Raw genomic sequence first — 19,893 nt, forward strand, 5'->3', positions numbered from 1 at the left:
TTTGTTTTCATCGGATGTATTTAAACAACAATAGAAAAACACTCAGGGAACACAGGGAAAAAAAACGGATCTACTTCTAAAAACTCTGAAATTAAACATATTTACACAGACAGAATCTGAAATAAAATCTAAACGACAAAAAAAAGGCGCATATCAAACACACTGTGAGAAGATTTTCACTTAGTGGTTATGTCCCAAAATACAAACTTATGTAATCAGCCAGCGTTGAGGGTACATGAGTGTTTCTTAATTAAAGGTTTTTCATCCAACATCTTTCATTAAATCAGCCTGAATTATTAAAGTCCATTGTTGTGTTCGGTGTTGCCAAGACGACGCCTGCAAAGACATCCGAAAGCTTTTGCAGCTGGAACCAAGAACATTTAACAAAACTTGTGAGCGAGTCAATGAAAGAGGGGGAGAGCTCTAAGTGCTGCCAGTGTTTTACTCTCAGGTGGCTTCCTGTGTGGAGATTTGATGGCAGCAGAAAGTTTAACAGTGCAGACAGAGAGAAGCTGCAGACTCTTCTAGACCTGGTCGTCTGATCCACTTGAGGCAGACAACATGCTCGGATCTGGTTTCAGTGCTCACATCTGATCTGCAACAATGCAGTTAACATATAGAACCAGTCAACAGCCTCGTCTTTCTAGTTTGTATTTAAAATATAAGTTCAAGCCAGTGAAAAACCTCAAATGGTCCAAAAGTAAGCAGCAAACTGCCAAAGTTAAAATAATATTATATATAATAAAGTCCAAATAAAGCTTCTGAGGGTGTATTAACAGGCTGTTCCAACATGTTTACTGTAGAAATGTGGTTCATTTCTTTCCACTGCTGCAGAATAACTTGAAGTTGTTCTGAAATTTACATTATTTTTCAGTTTTTCTGACCTTAACTTTGTCTTTACCTTCTTTGGTTATTCTGCAGCAGTGGAAGGAAATGAAGCCTTCAAACATCTTTCTACAGCAAACATTCTTTATCAGCAAAGAATATCAAATAATCAGAAGGCACTAAACTACATTTTCCTCAGAAGATTTCACCTGATACTTCATCTGGGCCATGATTATTCCAGTCTGGACTCAACCTTACTGTTTAAAAGCACAACAAATCATTTAAGAACAAATAATCAGAGTGGACCCGCACAGCCCTGCTGAGGCCTCAGCTGCTGCAGCTCCTCCAGCTGATTTAGTCTCATTAAACTGGTGCGTCTGCGCCTGCTGCAGCTTTAAAAACAAACAAACAAAACAAAAAGGACACCACGTCTACTTCCTCCTCTTCACAAAGGCCTTTGCTTCTTTCTGCAGTCGCTTCATGTCCTCCTTGCCGCTGTCATCAGAGTCAGGAGGGGCGTAGTCCGAGTCATCGCCCACGTCCTCGCTGTCGTCATTGATGAAGCTGTCGTCATCTTCAAAGTCCTCGTCTTCATCTTCGTCATCAGCCGGGGGCTTCTTGCGGACGGTGCGTTTAGCGGCGGCTGTAAAAAGCAGGTTTCACATGGCGTTATAATCCAGAGTGAGTCACAGAAGGAGATGACACAAACGGCTTAAAACACCAAGCTCTGTGGAAAAGATGTGAGAGTATTTTAAAATCAGCGGTTCTGCTCGTACTTCATTAGATCTTTAATGAGCTGCTTTAATTTTCTACTTGTAAAAAGGAGCAAATAAGAGACAAAAGAGGAAGTTAGACATTTCCGTTTTAGAATAATTGCTGCTGTGTCACTGTGCAGCATGTTTTTGTTTGTTCTTTAGGCAGCATGATACCTCGAAGACATGTAGAAAAAGTCAGGGCTAAAGATTTTACCAAGGAGTTACTTATAGTAACTAGATAGTTTCCAATGTGATTATTATACTACTACTAGAAATATCTCAACAACTTCTGAATGGATTACCACATGAAACATGAACCCTTTTTACCTGTTGCTGTGCAAATATTTTAAAGCTTTAGTTACTTTGCAGATTCAGATCAATAATACATAATACAGTCAAAAAATTACGAACTTCACTAAAATGAACTGTTACCAGCTGCAACATTAAAGTAGTGATAATCCAGTATTATAATATATATTATTCAGAAAAGGGGCCAATCTGCATAATCAGTACTTTCATTTTTGGTATTGGCATTTTTTTCATTTTACTGCTCATGCCCTTGTACTTTTGCTTGGAACGGGGAATTGTGGTGTGTACTGGTGGCCCTTTGAATCCATTTGGAGGATAAAGGTTTTTTTTCTGAAGGTAAAGTTAAAGTTTGTGTTTCTAATATGAGTGTATGACAGATTCAAGTTGTTCAAGAGCGCTGCTTCTTTGGACTTTTGGCCCAGTTATCCAGTCCAGTAACAACTGTGAAACATCTGAATTAAAAACAGTTTAGTGTTTGATAAAAGATTCACTTTTATTGTAAGTCCCACTGATGAACAAGTGCATCTGTTGACCGCTGCTCATCCTCCATCCATCCAAATGAGGATTGTGAAGCCTCTGCACGTTTACTACCTTTAACTGCCTTCCAGCCATCAAACCATCCATCCATCCTCCATCCATCAAACCATCCATCCATCCTCCATCCATCCATCCAACCATCCTCCATCCATCCAACCATCCATCCATCAAACCATCCTCTATCCATCCAACCATCCATCCATCCAACCATCCATTCATCCATCCATCCTCCATCAAACCATCCTCCATCCATCAAACCATCCATCCATCCATCATCCATCCATCCATCAAACCATCCATCCATCCATCCATCCATCCATCCATCCTCCATCCATCAAACCATCCATTCATCCATCAAACCATCCATCCATCCGTCAAACCATCCATTCATCCATCAAACCATCCATTCATCCATCAAACCATCCATCCATCCATCCTTCAAACCATCCATCAAACTATCCATCCTCCATCCATCAAACCATCCATCCATCCATCCAACTATCCATCCTCCATCCATCAAACCATCCATCCATCCATCCATCCTTCAAACTATCCATCCTCCATCCATCAAACCATCCATCCATCCATCCAACTATCCATCCTCCATCCATCAAACCATCCATCCATCCATCCATCCTTCAAACTATCCATCCTCCATCCATCAAACCATCCATCCATCCATCCAACTATCCATCCTCCATCCATCAAACCATCCATCCATCCATCCATCCTTCAAACTATCCATCCTCCATCCATCAAACCATCCATCAAACCATCCATCCTCCATCCATCAAACCATCCATCAAACCATCCATCCTCCATCCATCAAACCATCCATCCATCCATCCATCCATCCATCAAACCATCCATCCTCCATCCATCAAACCATCCATCCATCCATCCATCCTTCAAACTATCCATCCTCCATCCATCAAACCATCCATCAAACTATCCATCCTCCATCCATCAAACCATCCATCCTCCATCCATCAAACCATCCATCCTCCATCATCTATCAATCCAATCATCCATACATCAAAATGATAATTGTGCAGCCTCACTACCTTTAACTGCCTTCTAGTTTTACATTTTTTTAAATAAAAGAATCATAATTCAGTCGAGATCTCACTAAATATCAAATGATATTAATAATAATAAATCCAGTAAATGAGCATCGGTGTAGAAGAAATAAAGAGCGTGATGATGAAACACTGTGCTCCATTATTTCTGTGCTGTCAGTATAAACACGGTGGAGGCGACACTCAGCGCCTTTAATCAGAAAACAACTGTGACGAGCGGCGCCGCATAAATTTAGTGTCAACTAAATGTCAGCTGAGGTGATCAAAATGAACATGCTGCTGTGAGGAATCAGACCAGTTCTGGTGACAGGTAGGTGCTTCTGTTCCTTCTCAGGTTGAGGTAGATCTGTTGCCAAAACCGTTCAGAGACGGAAACTCATTTTGATTTCACTTTTCCAACATTTTGTGACACCGACGGTTTATCAGCCCAGTAAATCCTTCTGTAAGCTCAACATACTGCAGATCAATGTGACACACATTACAACAGTTATATGGGAACGGGCATATATGTCGTTTTGGATCAATTGACCTATTTTGTCGGTTAGGTACGAGGATGTGTAGCACATAGCACCACATTATTAATCTATAATGTTTTGTTATTATAGTATGGCAGGACTATAAAATGGCACAAGAACAGTAACTACTAATTAATTAATGAGTAATTAATGTTTTGTATTTGTTTTGTTGATTCACAGTGACTCAGTAACTATTAATGTTCATTCGATTCAGAGGTATGTATGACCTAATCATTATGTAATGATCCATTAACACAGTATGTCTTATTCTGTTCTCTGGTAACTCACCTTTATCATCTAAACAGTTCTCCTATTTGAGATTTTACTTACTAATAATTATCAGATTCATTTCTTACTAACTAGTTACACTATCATATTGTAATATGTTAATGAAGCATTATTAAACCGTAACTTCTGGTGAATTTAGGGGAAATCTACAGACACAAATAGACTAACTGTAGTAAAAAGTGTTTTCTTTCTACTATTCTGAAAGAAGACATGTTATGCAAGCAAAAGAGCCCAAAACCTTGAATCTCAATGAAAAATTTATTAGAAAATTATTACTTATTAATAATTAGTGAAAAATGTATATGTTTAATAATTAAACCAGTTTAAAAAGGCTGTAACACATTTGAATAATGGGCCTGAGTTAATGAAGTTTTCATTTGAACGAAGCTTCTGTTACCTGATATGAAATTTATTTCATAATAAAATGTATTATATTTGTTGAGAGCAGACCCCATTTACTTTAATTAAAAACAAATTTTTAAAGTAATACAGACAGTAGCCCTGAACATTTAATGCTGGAATTATGTTTACTGCATCCTTAGTGTTGATGCTACACGCTGAATTTTACTGATCTCACCCTTATTTAAAATTAAAAATCAAAAAACAATAAGTGCCTACCTGGTGTCTTTGTGTGTTTGTATTCTTTCCTGTGAAGAGGATTTTTCCTGTGTGGGATAAAAAATAAAAGTCACTGTCAAGTTGAATTAAACAGAGATCAATAAACAGGATTAAAATCACTTTCAGTCTGACACAGGAACTCAAGACTCACACTGGAGGCTACTAAAGGCTGCAGTCATAGTATGAGGGTGGCACCAGAGGAGAGGTCGTTAAAATGTAAAGGGTTCTAGATGAAATGTCAAAGAGGCCTGAATGTCAGTTCATCCTCTGGGGAACATGAATAAATTAAAATTCTACAGGACTCCAGCTCTGTGACATCTTTTGTTAAAAGTTAACCTTTTGGCCTTGGATGGGTGCTCATGGGATATCCATCCAGAAGTTCAGCAACTGCAGACAATTCACAGCAGATTTCATAGTAATCTGGACGTGTCAGGGTTTCACACAGTGTATTAGAGCGGAGACGGGCCTTGTTGGCTGAAATACAGAGCACCTCGCTAACATTATAAAATAAATAAACTTTTATAAAAGAGCAGTCTCTTACAGCCAGTATGCATGTATGAATTATTAGTTTAGTTTGTGGAATTCTTTTTGAACACTGGATGGCATTTACGTAGGTGAGCTCACCAGGACAGTTGGGAGTTGGGAGAACTGTGTTTTTGGCCGTGTAGCCATGCACACGCTGTAGTTTGTTGAAGCTTATTTTTAGAATAAAGTGTTTTTGCATCAAGCTTCTCATCTAACTCTCCCCCAGCTGTCACAGTATTTTGCTTTGGACCAGTAAGACCTGGATTTGGAGTCGCTGCTCAGCCTTGTTCCAATTTTTCTCAATGGCCACTCATCACAGCAAAAAAAAAAGAAACCATGCTGCCCAAAACGTTTTTCCACACAGGGCACATTATAAAAGAGACAAGAGATGTCTGTAAAACTGCAAACAAGGTCAATTATGACTCTTTCTATTATGTAACTTTCATCCATAAAGGTTTTGCATTTGTAAAAATGTCCTCGTGGAGAGAAAAGGGAACGCTGCAGTCGAGCAATTCTCATTGGGCTTTCTTTGAATAAACACCATCTTTGCGCCCAGGATCCATTTCTAATAATACATCCATGAGGCTGCCCCACTAATTACTGTTTAAATGTCTTATTCAACAACCTGTAATGTCAATTTATCTGTGTGTTCTCCTGATTGATGGAAAAATCTGCTACCAAAATATGTTTCAGAAACGTTTTGCCATCTCATCTCCATTAATGTTAGCTTCCTCAGATTTCCCATCATGCCTTTCAGTCACTCTGCTGGTAATAATGGATGTGCTCCGATGTCCGACCTGTAGCAGTCGGTACCATAGGGGCACTCAGGTAGGTCTGCCTCCTCCTCCTCCTCCTCGTCCTCCTCTTCGTAGTCGGTGTCGCCGGGGTGGCTGCACTCCTGGAAGTGGACCGGGTTCTTTCTGCAAAACAATCAAACAGGGAGGTGATGAGAGGGCTTCAGTCTGCTGGAGGAGAAACATGTCAGAGACTAAATAATAATAGACTAATAAACAGTTCCCTTGTGTTTGGGTCGATCCCCAGCTCCCCAAGTCTGCATGTCAAAGTGTCCTCGGGGAAGACACTGAACCCCAAATAGATCCTGGCGGCTGGTCCATTGGGGTGGGAACGTAATTTCCGTTCTGATGAGCAGCCATCAGTGTATGAATGTGGTCGCAAAGACTAGAAAGGTGTTGTTCAAATACAGAGCATTTGCCATTATGTACATTTTAAAGGACCAAACCGTGTTCTGTTCAGGACCGTTGAAACCCCAGGAGCCGGGCTGGGATCAACTGTTCTTTTAGAGTTACATAGAGTTATATACTGAATCAAGTGAAATAAAGAAATTTTAGCAACATGTTATGAGGAAGTCAAGTCAAACAGGTCGCCTACAAAACAAGATGGAATACCAGCGTGCATTTTACAAGTTTAACATATCTGGATATTAAGAACTGTTTCATGGAGGTGAAAAACAACAAACCACAAGAACAAAAATTACAGTAAGTGACGTTTTGACATTTAGACTTCATCACATTGAAATGAAGCAATTAGCACTTTGTAGATATACGACTGTATGCAGAACGTCCATTTAAAGTAGTCGTCTGTAGTCAATGTTTTCAAGGTAAACACCAATATTAGCACAATGATACACTTTTCATGCTACTGCGTTATTACGAATTCGAGGTGGCAACAGAACACTACATGTTTATTTCCTAGTTGCTGTGAAACAAAACCCCCGCAACAACCAGCCACCTAAAGGAAAAGAAAAGTTTAGACCTGCAGATAAAAACACGTTGCCCCTGACTGATCACAGCTTACCATCTGTAGGGGCCACCTGTAAGTCTCCCATGTGTTCTATGTTTATGGTCTCATCCATATTATTCACTGCACTCAGATTGTAGGTGGTGGGCGTGTCCACCAGGGTTATGGGTGGAAGTGATAGTGGTCTATCTTTTTGCTTCACCTGTTCACCTGTTTTTCTTTGGGCTTTGACAGAGAGAGGGGGTGAGCCTGGGAGAGAACACTTTCTGTTGACTGACAGATCGTTGAGTGGAACTTATTTTTTGCGCGTCACAGTGTTTTCAGTCTCTCTGTGTTTAGTCCCTCGAGGCTGCAAATTTTGTTTTGCGTTGTTTTTACAGCCGCTATACCGTCTTTCACAAACATTTATGAATGTAAACAAACTATGGTGTCTGAAGTGTCTTGTGTTGAAAAGACAACAAAAAAAGAAAGAATAGGCCACTGTGACCTTCCTTGTGTTTCACAGTTCCACCTCACAGCAACAACAACATCGCTTGTCTTTCACCAGGTTTAGAGTTACAGAGCACTCTATGCTACTATTGGTAAAAGTCCCAAACAGTGAATTATGTCCTAGAACGTGGAAGGAGGGAGAAAATCTGACATGCTCGTCCGTCTGCTGGGACATGGTAAAATAGAAATGAAACATTTTTGTGTCTCTCCAACCTCCAGTAGTGTTGGTTATCAAGAATCAGTTCCAAGTTGGCAGCAGTACCACATTTCCAAGATCTGTGGATTCATTAAGACCCGTGCGTCTGGATTCTGCTCCTCGGCTCCTAACTTCCTGCATATCTCAGCTCCTGACTGAACTGCAGTGAGCATTTACACTCCATCAAAGGAGCCGCTACGCCGACCTAACGTCACCTCATTTGTTAACAAAGCATGAAGAAGAGAGTCCTTCTGTTTCCAGTCCTGGACCGTGGCGGACCGCAGCAAACGCTCCACAGTTTGGCTTAGCTTCACTAAAAGAGAGAAGGCCACAGCAGAATGCAGCAGCTGCAGTAAGGAGGTTTGGTGCGAGGCAGGAAGCAGCTCCAACATGACGAAGCGTTTATTCAACACGGCGTGAATCTGAAGGAACGCACCGTGTTGAACGTGCCGCGCTCTCCCAGCTACAATGACGCCCCAGATCCAGCTAACGCTAACAGTAGCAACGTCTCAGGTACAAAACACCTTTTATACTGAAGGGAAACCAGTGATGGCTACAAATGAGTCCCCAGAGACGCCCCTCTAGGACAGAGACTCCTTTCACTTTAGCCATGAAGGGGATGATGAGCAAGGAAGAGGATGAAGGTCACCGAGCGCTGACAGGATCTGTGCTGAAGGAACCAGACCCCTGATTCAATAGGAAGAATCAGTGTGCCGTGATGCTCTTCTCCACTGCAGCCCCACTTTGTGGTTTGTGTATAAGAAAACCTTTCAAGTCCAGTAAAATTTATTTATATATTCCAGTATCACAAATCATTTGCATCACGGTGCTTTACAAGCTGTACAGCATACGACACAGTCTGTCTTTAGACCCTCGATTCTGATAAGGAAAAACTGTTTTTGGCTCGCTTCATGTTCATCAGCTCAAGTGCACTTCATCTCATCTCTGTTGGAAAATGAGTCACATCAAAGTAAAGTCTTCTGGCAGGACTTAGAAATAAAATCCCAGACATGCTTTCTTTATTTTGCTCTAAAGAAGCTCAACCTGAGACAAACGTACCTGTAGCAGTCCTTTCCGTACGGACACGGCGCTCTGAGTCGAGGTTTGGACGGAGCGGGTCTGGACGAGGGGCCACTGTTTGACCCGACAGACTCCGCCCGTTTGGTCATTTGTCGTCCGTTTTTCGACGTCTTGTCGTCGTTCTCCGGTTGACCGACTGCATGCGTCGTCCGTGTCATGGTGTTTGTGTCAGCTGTCCATGTCTCTCCTTCTCGTTCTTCCTCGTCCGCCTCCACAGGGAAGCTCTCGGACTCGTCGCTCAGCTCAGACCTGTTGGATTCACTCTGTAGCCGAACTGTTGGCCGCTCTGAAGGAAAATCCTGAGAGTCAACGAAACCGCCAGAAACAGACAAAACAAATAGGGGTTCATTTCAGTTCAACTAGTCTGTAAAGGCAGAACTTTTACAGCCCTACTAATTTACCAGTCCCTTCAGGATTTCTTCACGATCAAAACTATTAACACAAATTTAACAAATCCCTGCAATTTTGACCAATCACTGCAACTTATCTGCAAATTAGACATTTAATCGCCATATGTCAGAAAACTCACTTCCTTGTTTAGAAGACGCAGCAGACATGTAATACCAACATCTAACATTTACCTACAAAAAAAAAAGACCAGGACCCAGATCTCCTTTACCAAAACAGGGAAAGTGTTCTGCAGAACGTGCAGTATCGTGGTCGAACATAAAGGAAATCATCTACTGACAAACACTTTGAGAGAGAATGTCAGAAACACATGGAGGACGTCAGACAAGACAAATCACTGAGACACAGGCTGCTGCAATTCGGTCAGCTGGTTTAAATCTGCAGGGTTAGAGGTTAATGTAGTTTATCACAGAGTGACACGAGTAGCCGAGTCTTTGCATGACACTGAACTGCATGTGTTTTTTCAAAGTATCAGGTCTTATTATTCAACTGTAATTCTAATGTTTACAAAAATCACATCTATCTTTCAGTTTTCACTTATTCCCACAATTTCATTGCAAAAAATGCCCAAGAACATCTCAACTTTCACCAAAATGTTTTAGAAAAGCTGCCGCAAAATCAGGCATTTTAGGCAACATCAACAAAAAAGGCCTGCAAAAACCTGGAGGGATTCTGATTTAGAGGTACGACCGAAAGGAGGCAAAACCTGAAATCCTGAAAAAAACAACAACCCCCAGTCAAAACACAACAGCCACTGAGTTGCACTCAACTATTTGAGACTGAGCTGCTGCTGCTGCTTCATCTCTTCTCTTCCTCTTGGGGATCTCCTGGCTGAGCTCCGCCTCCTCAGACGAGGAAGTCTTGGTGGGCGCCGCCTTCTTGGCTGCTGCTCGTTTAGTGCCGGTGGCTGCCGCTGCAGGTGCTTTACTTCTCCTCACAGCTGACTGAACTAAAGCAGAGAGAGAAACATTCAGAGGAACTGCAGTCCGGCTGATGCCCGATGTTATGAGGCTGATAACGATATTAAAATTGTAAAAATCTGGTTCATATTAAAACTTTTACAGATATACATACAGTGTAAAGTACAGAGTGGGACATTTTACAGTGTAAAGATAAATTTGTCAGTTCTCTCTGGTGGACAAACCAAAAGCATCTCCTCAAGAATTAATACGACCACATCAGGCAAGTCCAGTTTGGAGCAGAAGTTTTAAGTATCTCAAAATACCTCAAATGTCTCTAACTTGTTCTTGAGAAAAAGGACTTTACATTCCACCAATTTATCCAGATATATTACTTATATCTGTAGCTCAGAAGCGGTTCCTTCTCCTGAAAGTTAAGACGACACCGAGAGCATCACAAGTTTCTCTTTAGGAAACTGGAACTCTTCCATCCGTCCACTCTGCCCAGTTAAACGCAGCTCTTAAGTGAGCGGATGGACGGAGTGATGAAGCAGTAATAAAAAGCCTGAGCAGAGCAGAGCTGTCTGCTTTCCTTCAGAGTAAACATTAGAGAAGCGGCAGCACTCAGGGGAAACAGTGGCTGTTTAATACTGTCAGAAACACACACTTTGTCTCCATTTATCTGCTGTAATTATCAAAGAACATCCTGGTACGCAGAGAAAGGTTAAAGCGCAGGGTTATACTTCCATTCATTATCTTGTTAACGTCACGTCAGGAAATATCACAGCAGTCAACCTGTTCATCTTTTCCATCTAAATAACAGACGCCCTCAGACATCAGCTGCAATTTAAAGTCAACAAAGGTCTGCGGCGTTCAGGTGGCGCTCCGACTCCCTGCAGGACCTGGACAACATCATTGAAAACACACTCTGTCCTTCAGCAGACACTTGGTGGATTAGTTCTGAGTGCAGGACAGGAACCGAAAATGTACCACAGCACGTGTTTTAAAACAGTCCTATATTAGCATCATGGGAAAATATATTTTCTGGCTTCAAAACTGACCCACAAAAAAGGGAATTTAATATAGTAGGCCGGCAGGATATGAGGAAAATCTGCATTGTGCGAACATTGATGATATGACTTGTAATAAATAAATACTAAAGTGTGCATATTTTCTCTGCCTGGTAGTCTTTAACTTGAGAACAGGACTAGAATTGAATTGTTACGGCCCCTGTGTATTGGTATCCGACTATGTTCTGAGTCAAGGTGTACAGGTTGCTGTACTCTAATGAGCTGCAGGATTGCCCGCCGAGGATTGGACTGGATGAAGTCCAGCTGGGCTCGGTGACGATTGGCGCGGCCGGTGGTGGATTCCTCCAATCGAGTGAAGGCAATTGACAGCGACTGCGGTTAAACAGTGTGTTTGCTTGTCACTTGGGGCAGCTGTGATTTTCATTGATCCGTTTGCCTCACTGTTGAACACGAGTGTATTATTTGAGATAACCGATGTAAAACAGGGTGCTGCTCTCTTGGTTTTGGAATAGTTTGCTGTTTTTACTAGCTTCAGTAGGTTAAATAACTTTTTACAAATAAATAACTTAAAAAAAATAACAGAGAGAGGAGCAGCTACATTTACAACAATGTGCCAAACAGTTAGGCTGCAGACTGACAGCTTTCACTTTAGCTTGTCTGTAAGAATTTGCTGAGCTAGCGGTTTGTGTAAAACACTGCTGCAGATTAAAATATCATTTTCTACATGTTTATATTTGTTAAGCAGGTTTATTGATAAAGTATTGTTTTTTCACTCACTAAGGTTTTATTGCACGTACAGACAGTAACTAGCGTAGCTGTCGTAATTTCACCTGGTTCTCTTCACTGTCTCCACCACAGCCTCTCTGGTCTGCTGTGTATTAGAGCCCTGCGTAGGTCGCATATTTCTGTCCGAAACCGACCCGAGTCAGACACAGTTAATGTAAGCTGAAGCTTTTTAGCTTTTTCCCCTCTCCTTTATTGAGTTATATACCTTTTTTGTGCATGTAACAGGTTTGTAAAGTGAAAAAGCCCAAAGTCTGTGGATACCAGCTGAAGCGGCTTTGTTTTGGATCATACTACCTTGCTTGTCAGGACCCACCCTACTCTACTTCTGATTGGCTAGCAGTCCTTAACAAATGTACTGCGCATGTGCAACTCCCAACAAAGATCGAATAGAAGTGAGATGCTTCACTCGGTAGCTAAAACGGAGCGACCTCAAACAATGAGCATAATATGACCTCTTTAAGACATGAACACGCTACCTTTCGGGCTGGGGGAAGAACTGTGCGCTGCAGCCGCCATCATCCACGCAGGTAAAACTCTTCTCACAGGTGCAGACAGGGTGACGTTGCTTTGGTCATCATCCACTTCTTTCGGTTGTGCAGAGTTTCCCTACATGACAACAAGACAGTCCTCAGTATAAAGCAGGTTCATCAGAGCTTGTTCGATGAAAAAAGCTGCCTGCTGCTGGAAACATTTCTGATTCACTGATCAGCTGATGTCTAACTACAGAAACATGGCGATTGTACAGCGGTGTTACAGAGCGGAGCTTCTTCACTCACAAATGATCTTTGCTCAAGTGCAACTTTACAGCATTAATTGCCGTGGGTGCAAGGGAAAATTTCGGATCATATATTGTTGCCTTGTGACTGCAGGTATTGGCCGATGCCTATTATCTCAAAATGCTAGATATCGTCCCGATTTATTGGCCAACCAATTAATCGGCCCATCGCTAAAAGAAAGGATCAGATTCATGGTTAAAAGCGAGTTTTTCCCTGCCACTGTGGCCAAGTGCTGGTTGACAGGGGGAATTGTTGGGTCTCTGAAAATAATATTACAAAGACTACAGTCTAGACCTGCTCTATTTGAAAAGTAGATGGCTTCTGTTCTGAATTGGTGCTATATAAATAAAAATGAATTGAACTTATTTTAGTCAATACTGATCCATTAAAATGTGCACCGACACCTTTTAGGACAGCTTTAAGAAACTACTGTACAGATGTTTTTTTATTTTTCCTATGAAGAGATGAAATTATTTGGCAGTTCAAGCGGAGCGATACAAGAAACTATCTGGGAAAAAAAAAGTGAAACACTTTATGGATCCAATCACCAGATGGGAATGTATGTTTTATGGTAAAACAGTGAATTAAATACATGAAAAACACTGCAAAATCTATGACTGTTGACATATCTCATTGTTTATAACGTCATATCACCAAACCCTACCATCAACACTTTCAAAATATCTAAATGATGAAAACTTCCTGTCAACACAAGCTTGGCCATCGACAGCTGATAATGCAAACCTGGTTTAAACTTCTGTCGGGATTGTCTGCGTTTGACCGAGCTGCAGGCATGGGCTCCTCCTGAGGGGGAGTCTGTCCACGCTCCGGTCCGACAGCAGGGGGGGGTTCTGGCCTGGGAGAAACAGCAACTTCTTTGTCTTCTTCTAACGCCTGACTGTTCCTACGGGAAGTGAAATTTGACAAAATGACATTCAGCCTGAAGAGTTTGGTTAAAGTCCACCTTTTAAAACTCTCTCTTTGGAGAAATTATGATGTGAAAATTGTCAGAAACCCAAACTTGTGAAACCTTAATGCTGCGTCTGTATGAATTTTACATGAGCTCCAGCTGGTTTGAACAGCGGTAACATTTGCTCGAGTGTCCTTTCCTCGTCTGTTTGATCTAAACTTCAAACACAGAGCTCGCATCAGGACAATGGAGGGCTAACTCATAGATGAAAGATTAGCAAACCCAAAGACTACATAAATCCACATTCTCCCCTATGTTGGCTTTTAATTGAGTCAACAGATAACACTTGAACCGGACCCCCATTCAACCCCACGCAGTCTGCTCAGTAGAGATAAAAGATAAGACTTTAATTAAACAGTGGAGAGCAGCCTCTTCTGTCTATATTTAATTATTCATGGAGACGTCGGGGGGAAACTGCATTAAATTAGATTCAGCTCACACAGCTTAAACAGGGTTACAGTTTTTTTTCCCCAACGTCTAAGTACCTGGGAGTGCGGTCTTCTCCGCCCACGGCCACCACCTTGTAGATAAACTGCCCCGGCAGCAGAGAGAACAAGTCTCCATGATGAAGAGGGCACCAGGAACCTTTCTTCAGAGGTCGAGGGTCGTCGGTCGGGGACGACAGAAGAAAGCACGGGTTCATGTGGGTCTAAAAACCAAAACAACAACAGACAAAAGAACAGTTAACTCCAGGCAGGTTGTTTTTTATTCAAAACGGTGGGAAAAGCTTGTAATGATCTTTTAGTATTCAAATTCAGTCTTTAAAGTGGCTATAACTCATATTTTTTTGTAAAAATACTGTTTTAAATGACAATGTTAAAAGAATGTGACAGTGTGTTGGGGTCTGAATCTGCAGCTTCTCAGATTTATAGTGAGTTTCAGTTGTGTTTAGAAGCCAAAAAGGTGACCACCTCATTTTGTTAATTGATAAATATAAATCAATTAACATGTCTATTTTTGCAATCAATTTTCCTTTATAGCATTTTTTCACACCTGCCTAAAACATTGTGAGGTAGAGTTTCTTACAGGGCTCTTGCATTAGATTGTGCAGCATTTTAAAATTCCTCTGAACAATTAAAAGGTCCAGTTTGTAATATTTAGGAGGATCTATTGACAGAAATTCAGTCTAATGGGGTGGTGATGGCGCATAGATAAGATGATTGCCTTTGGTGTGGGAGACCCGGGTGCGATTCCCACCATGACATCCACCATTGTGTCCCTGAAGACACTTAACCCCTTGTTGCTCCAGGGGCGTGTGACCTCTGACATGTAGAGCAATTGTAAGTTGCTTTGGATAAAAGCGTCAGCTAAATGAATAAATGTAAATAATGTCCATAACTATGTTTTCAGTGGTGTATAAAGACCTTACATAATGAACCGTTAAGCTTTTATCACATTAGAATGAGCCATTTCTGTCTACATAACTGCCGGTCCTCTTACATGGATGTCACCATGTTTCTACAGTAGCCAAACTGCTCCACAGAGCTAGTTTCATCATTAGGTTGAATACATGCAAAGAAGAAGAAGGAGAAGTAGTTGTCTGGTTTATTAGAAGTAAGAAAAAAAGAGTTGGACAAATAGATGACCACACGTATTAGCACAAAAGCGAAACACTTGCAAAGGGAGGGGGGAGCGGTGACTGAGCAGTTGGTTGTAATGCATAACCCTCACCACTAGATGCCACTAAAACTTACACACTTAACCTTTAATGTAGTTTGTTACATGTTTTCAGAGACATTTTAAGGAGTATTGAGGGGCTGATTCTATTCATGTAGCGTTTACGTACTGGTGACCAGTGAAAGTGCAGTTCTGGCTCTCTTCCCATTCATTCAGATAAATAACTGCCTGGAGGCGTTGTCAAGATGGCTGCCGAGTGGCGGGACAGGCCGATAAGCAAGGGCGTCACTTTATGTTGAAAAGTGGTGGGGACATATGATGGTTCAGATTAATGATGTGTCCACAACACGTGATAATGTACTAATATTGGAATCACGAGAACAAAACAACAAGATACTCCAATTCTATTTAAAAGAAATATTCATTGATGAAATACGGTATTTGAAGTGGGGGTCTGGAAGTCCTCCCCCAGAAGATTTTGAGCATTAAACTCAAACTAATTTCCTGCACCAGCTTATGGTGGAAATGTCTATTTATATGAAAGGGAAACAAAATTCATGTGGCCGGTGACAACTCAGAATAGGCTATAAAAATATAATCAAATAAAATGCTGTTTCTTCTATATTTACATTACATTTAATGTTTTCCTATTGTGCAAGTAAACCTTTCTCATAGAATTTTTATTTGTTATTTAACATTTCTTGTTGCAAGCAGAAAACGTTTAGCAAGTGCTTTCAAAAAGTGATGGGGACAGAATGAGCCATTTCAAAAAATTGGTGGGGACATGTCCCCAGCGTCCCCAGTGTAAATGACACCTATGCCTATAAGGACTTTGATGTTTGCAGTCGGCAGCCATCTGTTGTAATACTACAAACTACTAGTTTCGACTCATCCTGCTTTGGATCTCCCACAGCGCGAGATCTCATGATGTCAATGTAACTTTTGTGACGTTCGCTCTTGTGGATTTCTCAAACATGAAGCTGAATTTCACAGGCAGGCAACGAACCCTGAATAACTGCACACTGTCGTCGTCTGTCTATGGTAGGGCTGGACAATAAAACAATAACAATAATTATCGCGATATAATTTTTTTTCAATAACAATATAACAAATGTTCAATAAATATTCAATAAATGTTTGATTTATTCACTTGAATCAACACGAAAAAGGACTGAAAAAGCTTTTACTTAATTTCACTCATGCATATTTGATTGATTGATTGATTTTATCATAATTGTTTTGACATTCTACCTCAGATTTGTGATGTGATCCACTGTTTGGCCTCAAGTGCTGACCATAAAGAAAAGTTTAAACCACAATTAACCATCATGTTTCTTCAACTTTCACTCAGCAGCAAAAATCAGCCTTTAAACTTGAAAGAAAAAATTATTTGATACTTATCGTGATATTTATCGATATCGAAAGATATGAAACTTTTTATCGTGGTAACATTTTTGGCCGTATCGTCCAGCCCTAGTCTATGGTAATAAGAGGTAATTGAAATAATGTTGGTGGCCAGACTCCAGAGCTGTGCTTACGAAGTACCAGTGGGAATGAAACTATTTGATAAACACTAACCTCATTAACATTGACATTAACTTCATGGCACATTGATTGGTCGTCTTATTGAGCTGCCTGATTGTTTTATTGTTTTATTTCTTGCTATTTCTTATTGTACTTTTGTTTTATTTTACCCCTCATGTACTTTATTATTCACTGGGCTGTATCTTTCTCTTTGCGTTTCTTTAAAGCACTTAAGTGCTCTTTAAATAAAGTTTTTATAGATTGAACTAAATTAATTTGCCATTATGAGACAAATATATTTTTAAAAAACTATTTTGCTAATTCAGAACATAAGTTATCTCAGGGAACATTTTATGTAGAGCTGGTCTCCACTGTACTCTATAATACATATAAATATATGTATATATACTGTGTACCGTCAGTATGTATTATAAATCTGTCACCAAGAGCAGTTTGACTGATTAGCAGCTCGCAGACAGGGAGCCTTGCACACAACATTTAATAAAGATATTTTAACCCATAAAAGTTACAGATTTTGGCTTTAAAAACTGAGTTTTGGAAAATGGTCACCAGCAAGTTGAGGGTCAAACATGGCAATGGTGTGGACGTAAATACACTCCCGGGGGAAGACGTACCGATTTGAGACGCAACTGTCCATTCAGGTTCTCCAGCAGCCCGTGCTGTCTGGACACCCTCCTGTCACTGACCTGAGACAAGGGGAAGAAAAACAGAACAGGAGAAGAGCTTCAGTACAAAATGATTCAGATACACTTTTAGGTAAAATAACAAAACGTCTCTTCTTTGATCCTCAAATAGAGATCACTCTCTCTTGACAACTACAGACCAGATTCCCATGTTCAGTGATCATTCATGGTGCACTGAGCATGAAAGATAATGAACCTAACAATGTTAGAGATGTGCTGCCACCATCAGGTTATTCCAACATGATGAGCAATAATTTGTTCCATCACAGGATAAAGCATCTAAAGAACTGAACACCTGGATGACGTTCGCTGTGGATATTCGTGGTCCCCAGAGGATGAATCCTAATGAGTTTGGTGATGGAAGATGACAAAGAGATAGAGTATTCATGCAGGAAACTGTGTATTTATAACCTGATTTTCACATGGATTTTGTTAAAAAAAAAACATAATAAAACCAGATTAACACTTGATTTGTTTAATTCAATGAACAATTTGAATATTATACAACACTCTTTGCATGTGGTACCAGGGGAAGTAAAGAAGAAGAGATACTTCAGAAACTCATGTGTACAAAGAAAAGCAGCTATAACCTTTTGGAGAATCTGTCATTTTGGTGGCTCTATTAAAATCAACACTACGCTCTTCCTAACAGCAAGTTACTCCTCCTGTTCCACCAGCTGGCTCCCTGTTACCAGTGTGACGGAGTCCTCCAGTGGTTCAGTGGAAGACCTGCAGCTCAGAACTTGTCTTTTCTGAGTGTGTAAGTGGAATACACAAAACAACGTACATGACATATTGGCCAGACAAATCCTGGGAAACAGGATCATACAGGTTTTACTGCATGTCAGTTTATTAAAGTTAAAGTTTCGCACTCATTATTACTATCTTACTCACTACTACTATTTATCATTACAGTTGTTAGAACTGTAAAATTACTGTACACATCTATACTCCTTTATATTTAAATTGTATATATATATTCAGACTTTTAGATGTGTATATATTTCATTTTATTTTCTACTTAACTACTTTCCATTATCTTTCTATTCCTTAATATCTTGACATGCAAAGTGAGCAATTGTAACAATAGAATTTCCTCTTGGGGATCAATGAAATATTTCTGAAGATTTGTAGCCACACATTGGCCAAATTCAATACTGAATTTTTGTAATTTAAAATGTTCTTGCTAATTTGCAAACTTTTTAGTATACCAAATAAATCTCAAGGTGGTTTATAAATAAGCAGATATCAGTCGATAAATCGGCGTGCATGTAGTTCACATTGCATGGCAACTTGGAGGAGACCGGGGACATTATACACAATGCACAGAGAGCAGTGAGCTACATTAATGTGCACCACTGTCCCTGTTAAATAAGCCAGTAAATAATTTGGAGTAAGTATCAAAGTAAACTAAGCTTAATTTAAGAGACAAGAGGACTCACTCCCAATAGAGGACCCCTGCCCAGCACAGTCTCCCCCTGCGGGAGGTGGACAGGATCACCACCGTCAACCGGGACCAGGTCGAAGCGGGACATCTGCTCAGCATGCGGGACCTGAGGGGAGCTTCACCCAGGGTCACTGGTGGAAAACAAAACAATACAAACCTTTACTATCCCGTTCAGGGAGTCATGGAAGCTAAACTGTACTTATTAAGAGAATCAAATAGTTTCAGGATTTAAAGCTTCGTTAAACTATTTCATTCAGCTCTGACTGAGGCAAGAAGTTATTCTGCGAGAAACGGAAGCTCAGTTAAGGTCACACCGAGCCGTCCAGTAGTAAACTATCACTTCTGCCTACCTGCTGTGGCCAACTGGATCAGAATTATTTGTGTCTCGGCTTAAGACTCACAGCTGCAGGACAAAAACACCTACAACTTCTGGATCAGCTACACACTTCAAAACTTCCGGGAGGCAGCAGGAGCATGCGCAGTAGACGTGCTGCTGCGAATTAAAGCGTGCGTGGACCCACATTCACCGAATTCCACCCAGATTTTTTTCGATTTAAAATATTGTAGTTTAATGGCGAATTATTTATACTTTATTAAATAAATCTAGAAATTGTTTATGAATGAGTACATATCACTCTTTAATTCGGCATAATCAGAGCATGACTTTTTCATTTGGTTCAGACTTGTTGCTACGTTGCCTCTGCTGGAACGAACGGAGTTAAAGCGTGGCTAGTGGATTTCTGGAAACACATTCACC

At 40.6% G+C, this 19,893-nt stretch overlaps 1 protein-coding gene across 2 annotated transcripts; it reads right to left on the reverse strand.

Moving 5' to 3' along the window:
- On the reverse strand, nucleotides 1-19,628 carry aplf (aprataxin and PNKP like factor). Of its 2 annotated transcripts, XM_038734550.1 has the most exons (11): nucleotides 19,487-19,628; nucleotides 19,132-19,267; nucleotides 17,621-17,692; nucleotides 14,330-14,493; nucleotides 13,619-13,778; nucleotides 12,575-12,704; nucleotides 10,153-10,331; nucleotides 8,954-9,273; nucleotides 6,249-6,371; nucleotides 4,927-4,973; nucleotides 1-1,468 (listed from the first exon to the last, which is right to left on the reverse strand). In XM_038734550.1, the coding sequence occupies exons 2-11, from the start codon at nucleotides 19,222-19,224 to the stop codon at nucleotides 1,257-1,259; spliced, it is 1,500 nt and encodes a 499-aa protein (XP_038590478.1). In that variant the 5' UTR covers nucleotides 19,225-19,267; nucleotides 19,487-19,628; the 3' UTR covers nucleotides 1-1,256. The 2 variants fall into 2 exon arrangements, with proteins under 2 accessions (XP_038590478.1, XP_038590484.1); XM_038734556.1 differs by lacking the exon at nucleotides 6,249-6,371.
- Between the last annotated feature and the right edge of the window lie 265 nt (nucleotides 19,629-19,893).

The sequence above is a fragment of the Micropterus salmoides genome, unplaced genomic scaffold (assembly GCF_014851395.1).
Source record: "Micropterus salmoides isolate LMB-PRFRI ecotype aquatic unplaced genomic scaffold, ASM1485139v1 Ms_hic_scaffold_1, whole genome shotgun sequence".
Taxonomy (NCBI): Eukaryota; Metazoa; Chordata; class Actinopteri; order Centrarchiformes; family Centrarchidae; genus Micropterus; species Micropterus salmoides.

Bases quoted from the DNA above. Each gene is read 5' to 3' on its own strand.
- aplf (XM_038734550.1), bottom strand. From the start codon at position 19,224: ATGTCCCGCTTCGACCTGGTCCCGGTTGACGGTGGTGATCCTGTCCAC. The intron at 13,779-14,329 runs GTACTTAGACGT...CACTTCCCGTAG, and splicing joins GGAGAAGACCGCACTCCCAG to GAACAGTCAGGCGTTAGAAG. The intron at 1,469-4,926 runs GTAGGCACTTAT...TGCTTTTTACAG, and splicing joins CAAACACACAAAGACACCAG to CCGCCGCTAAACGCACCGTC.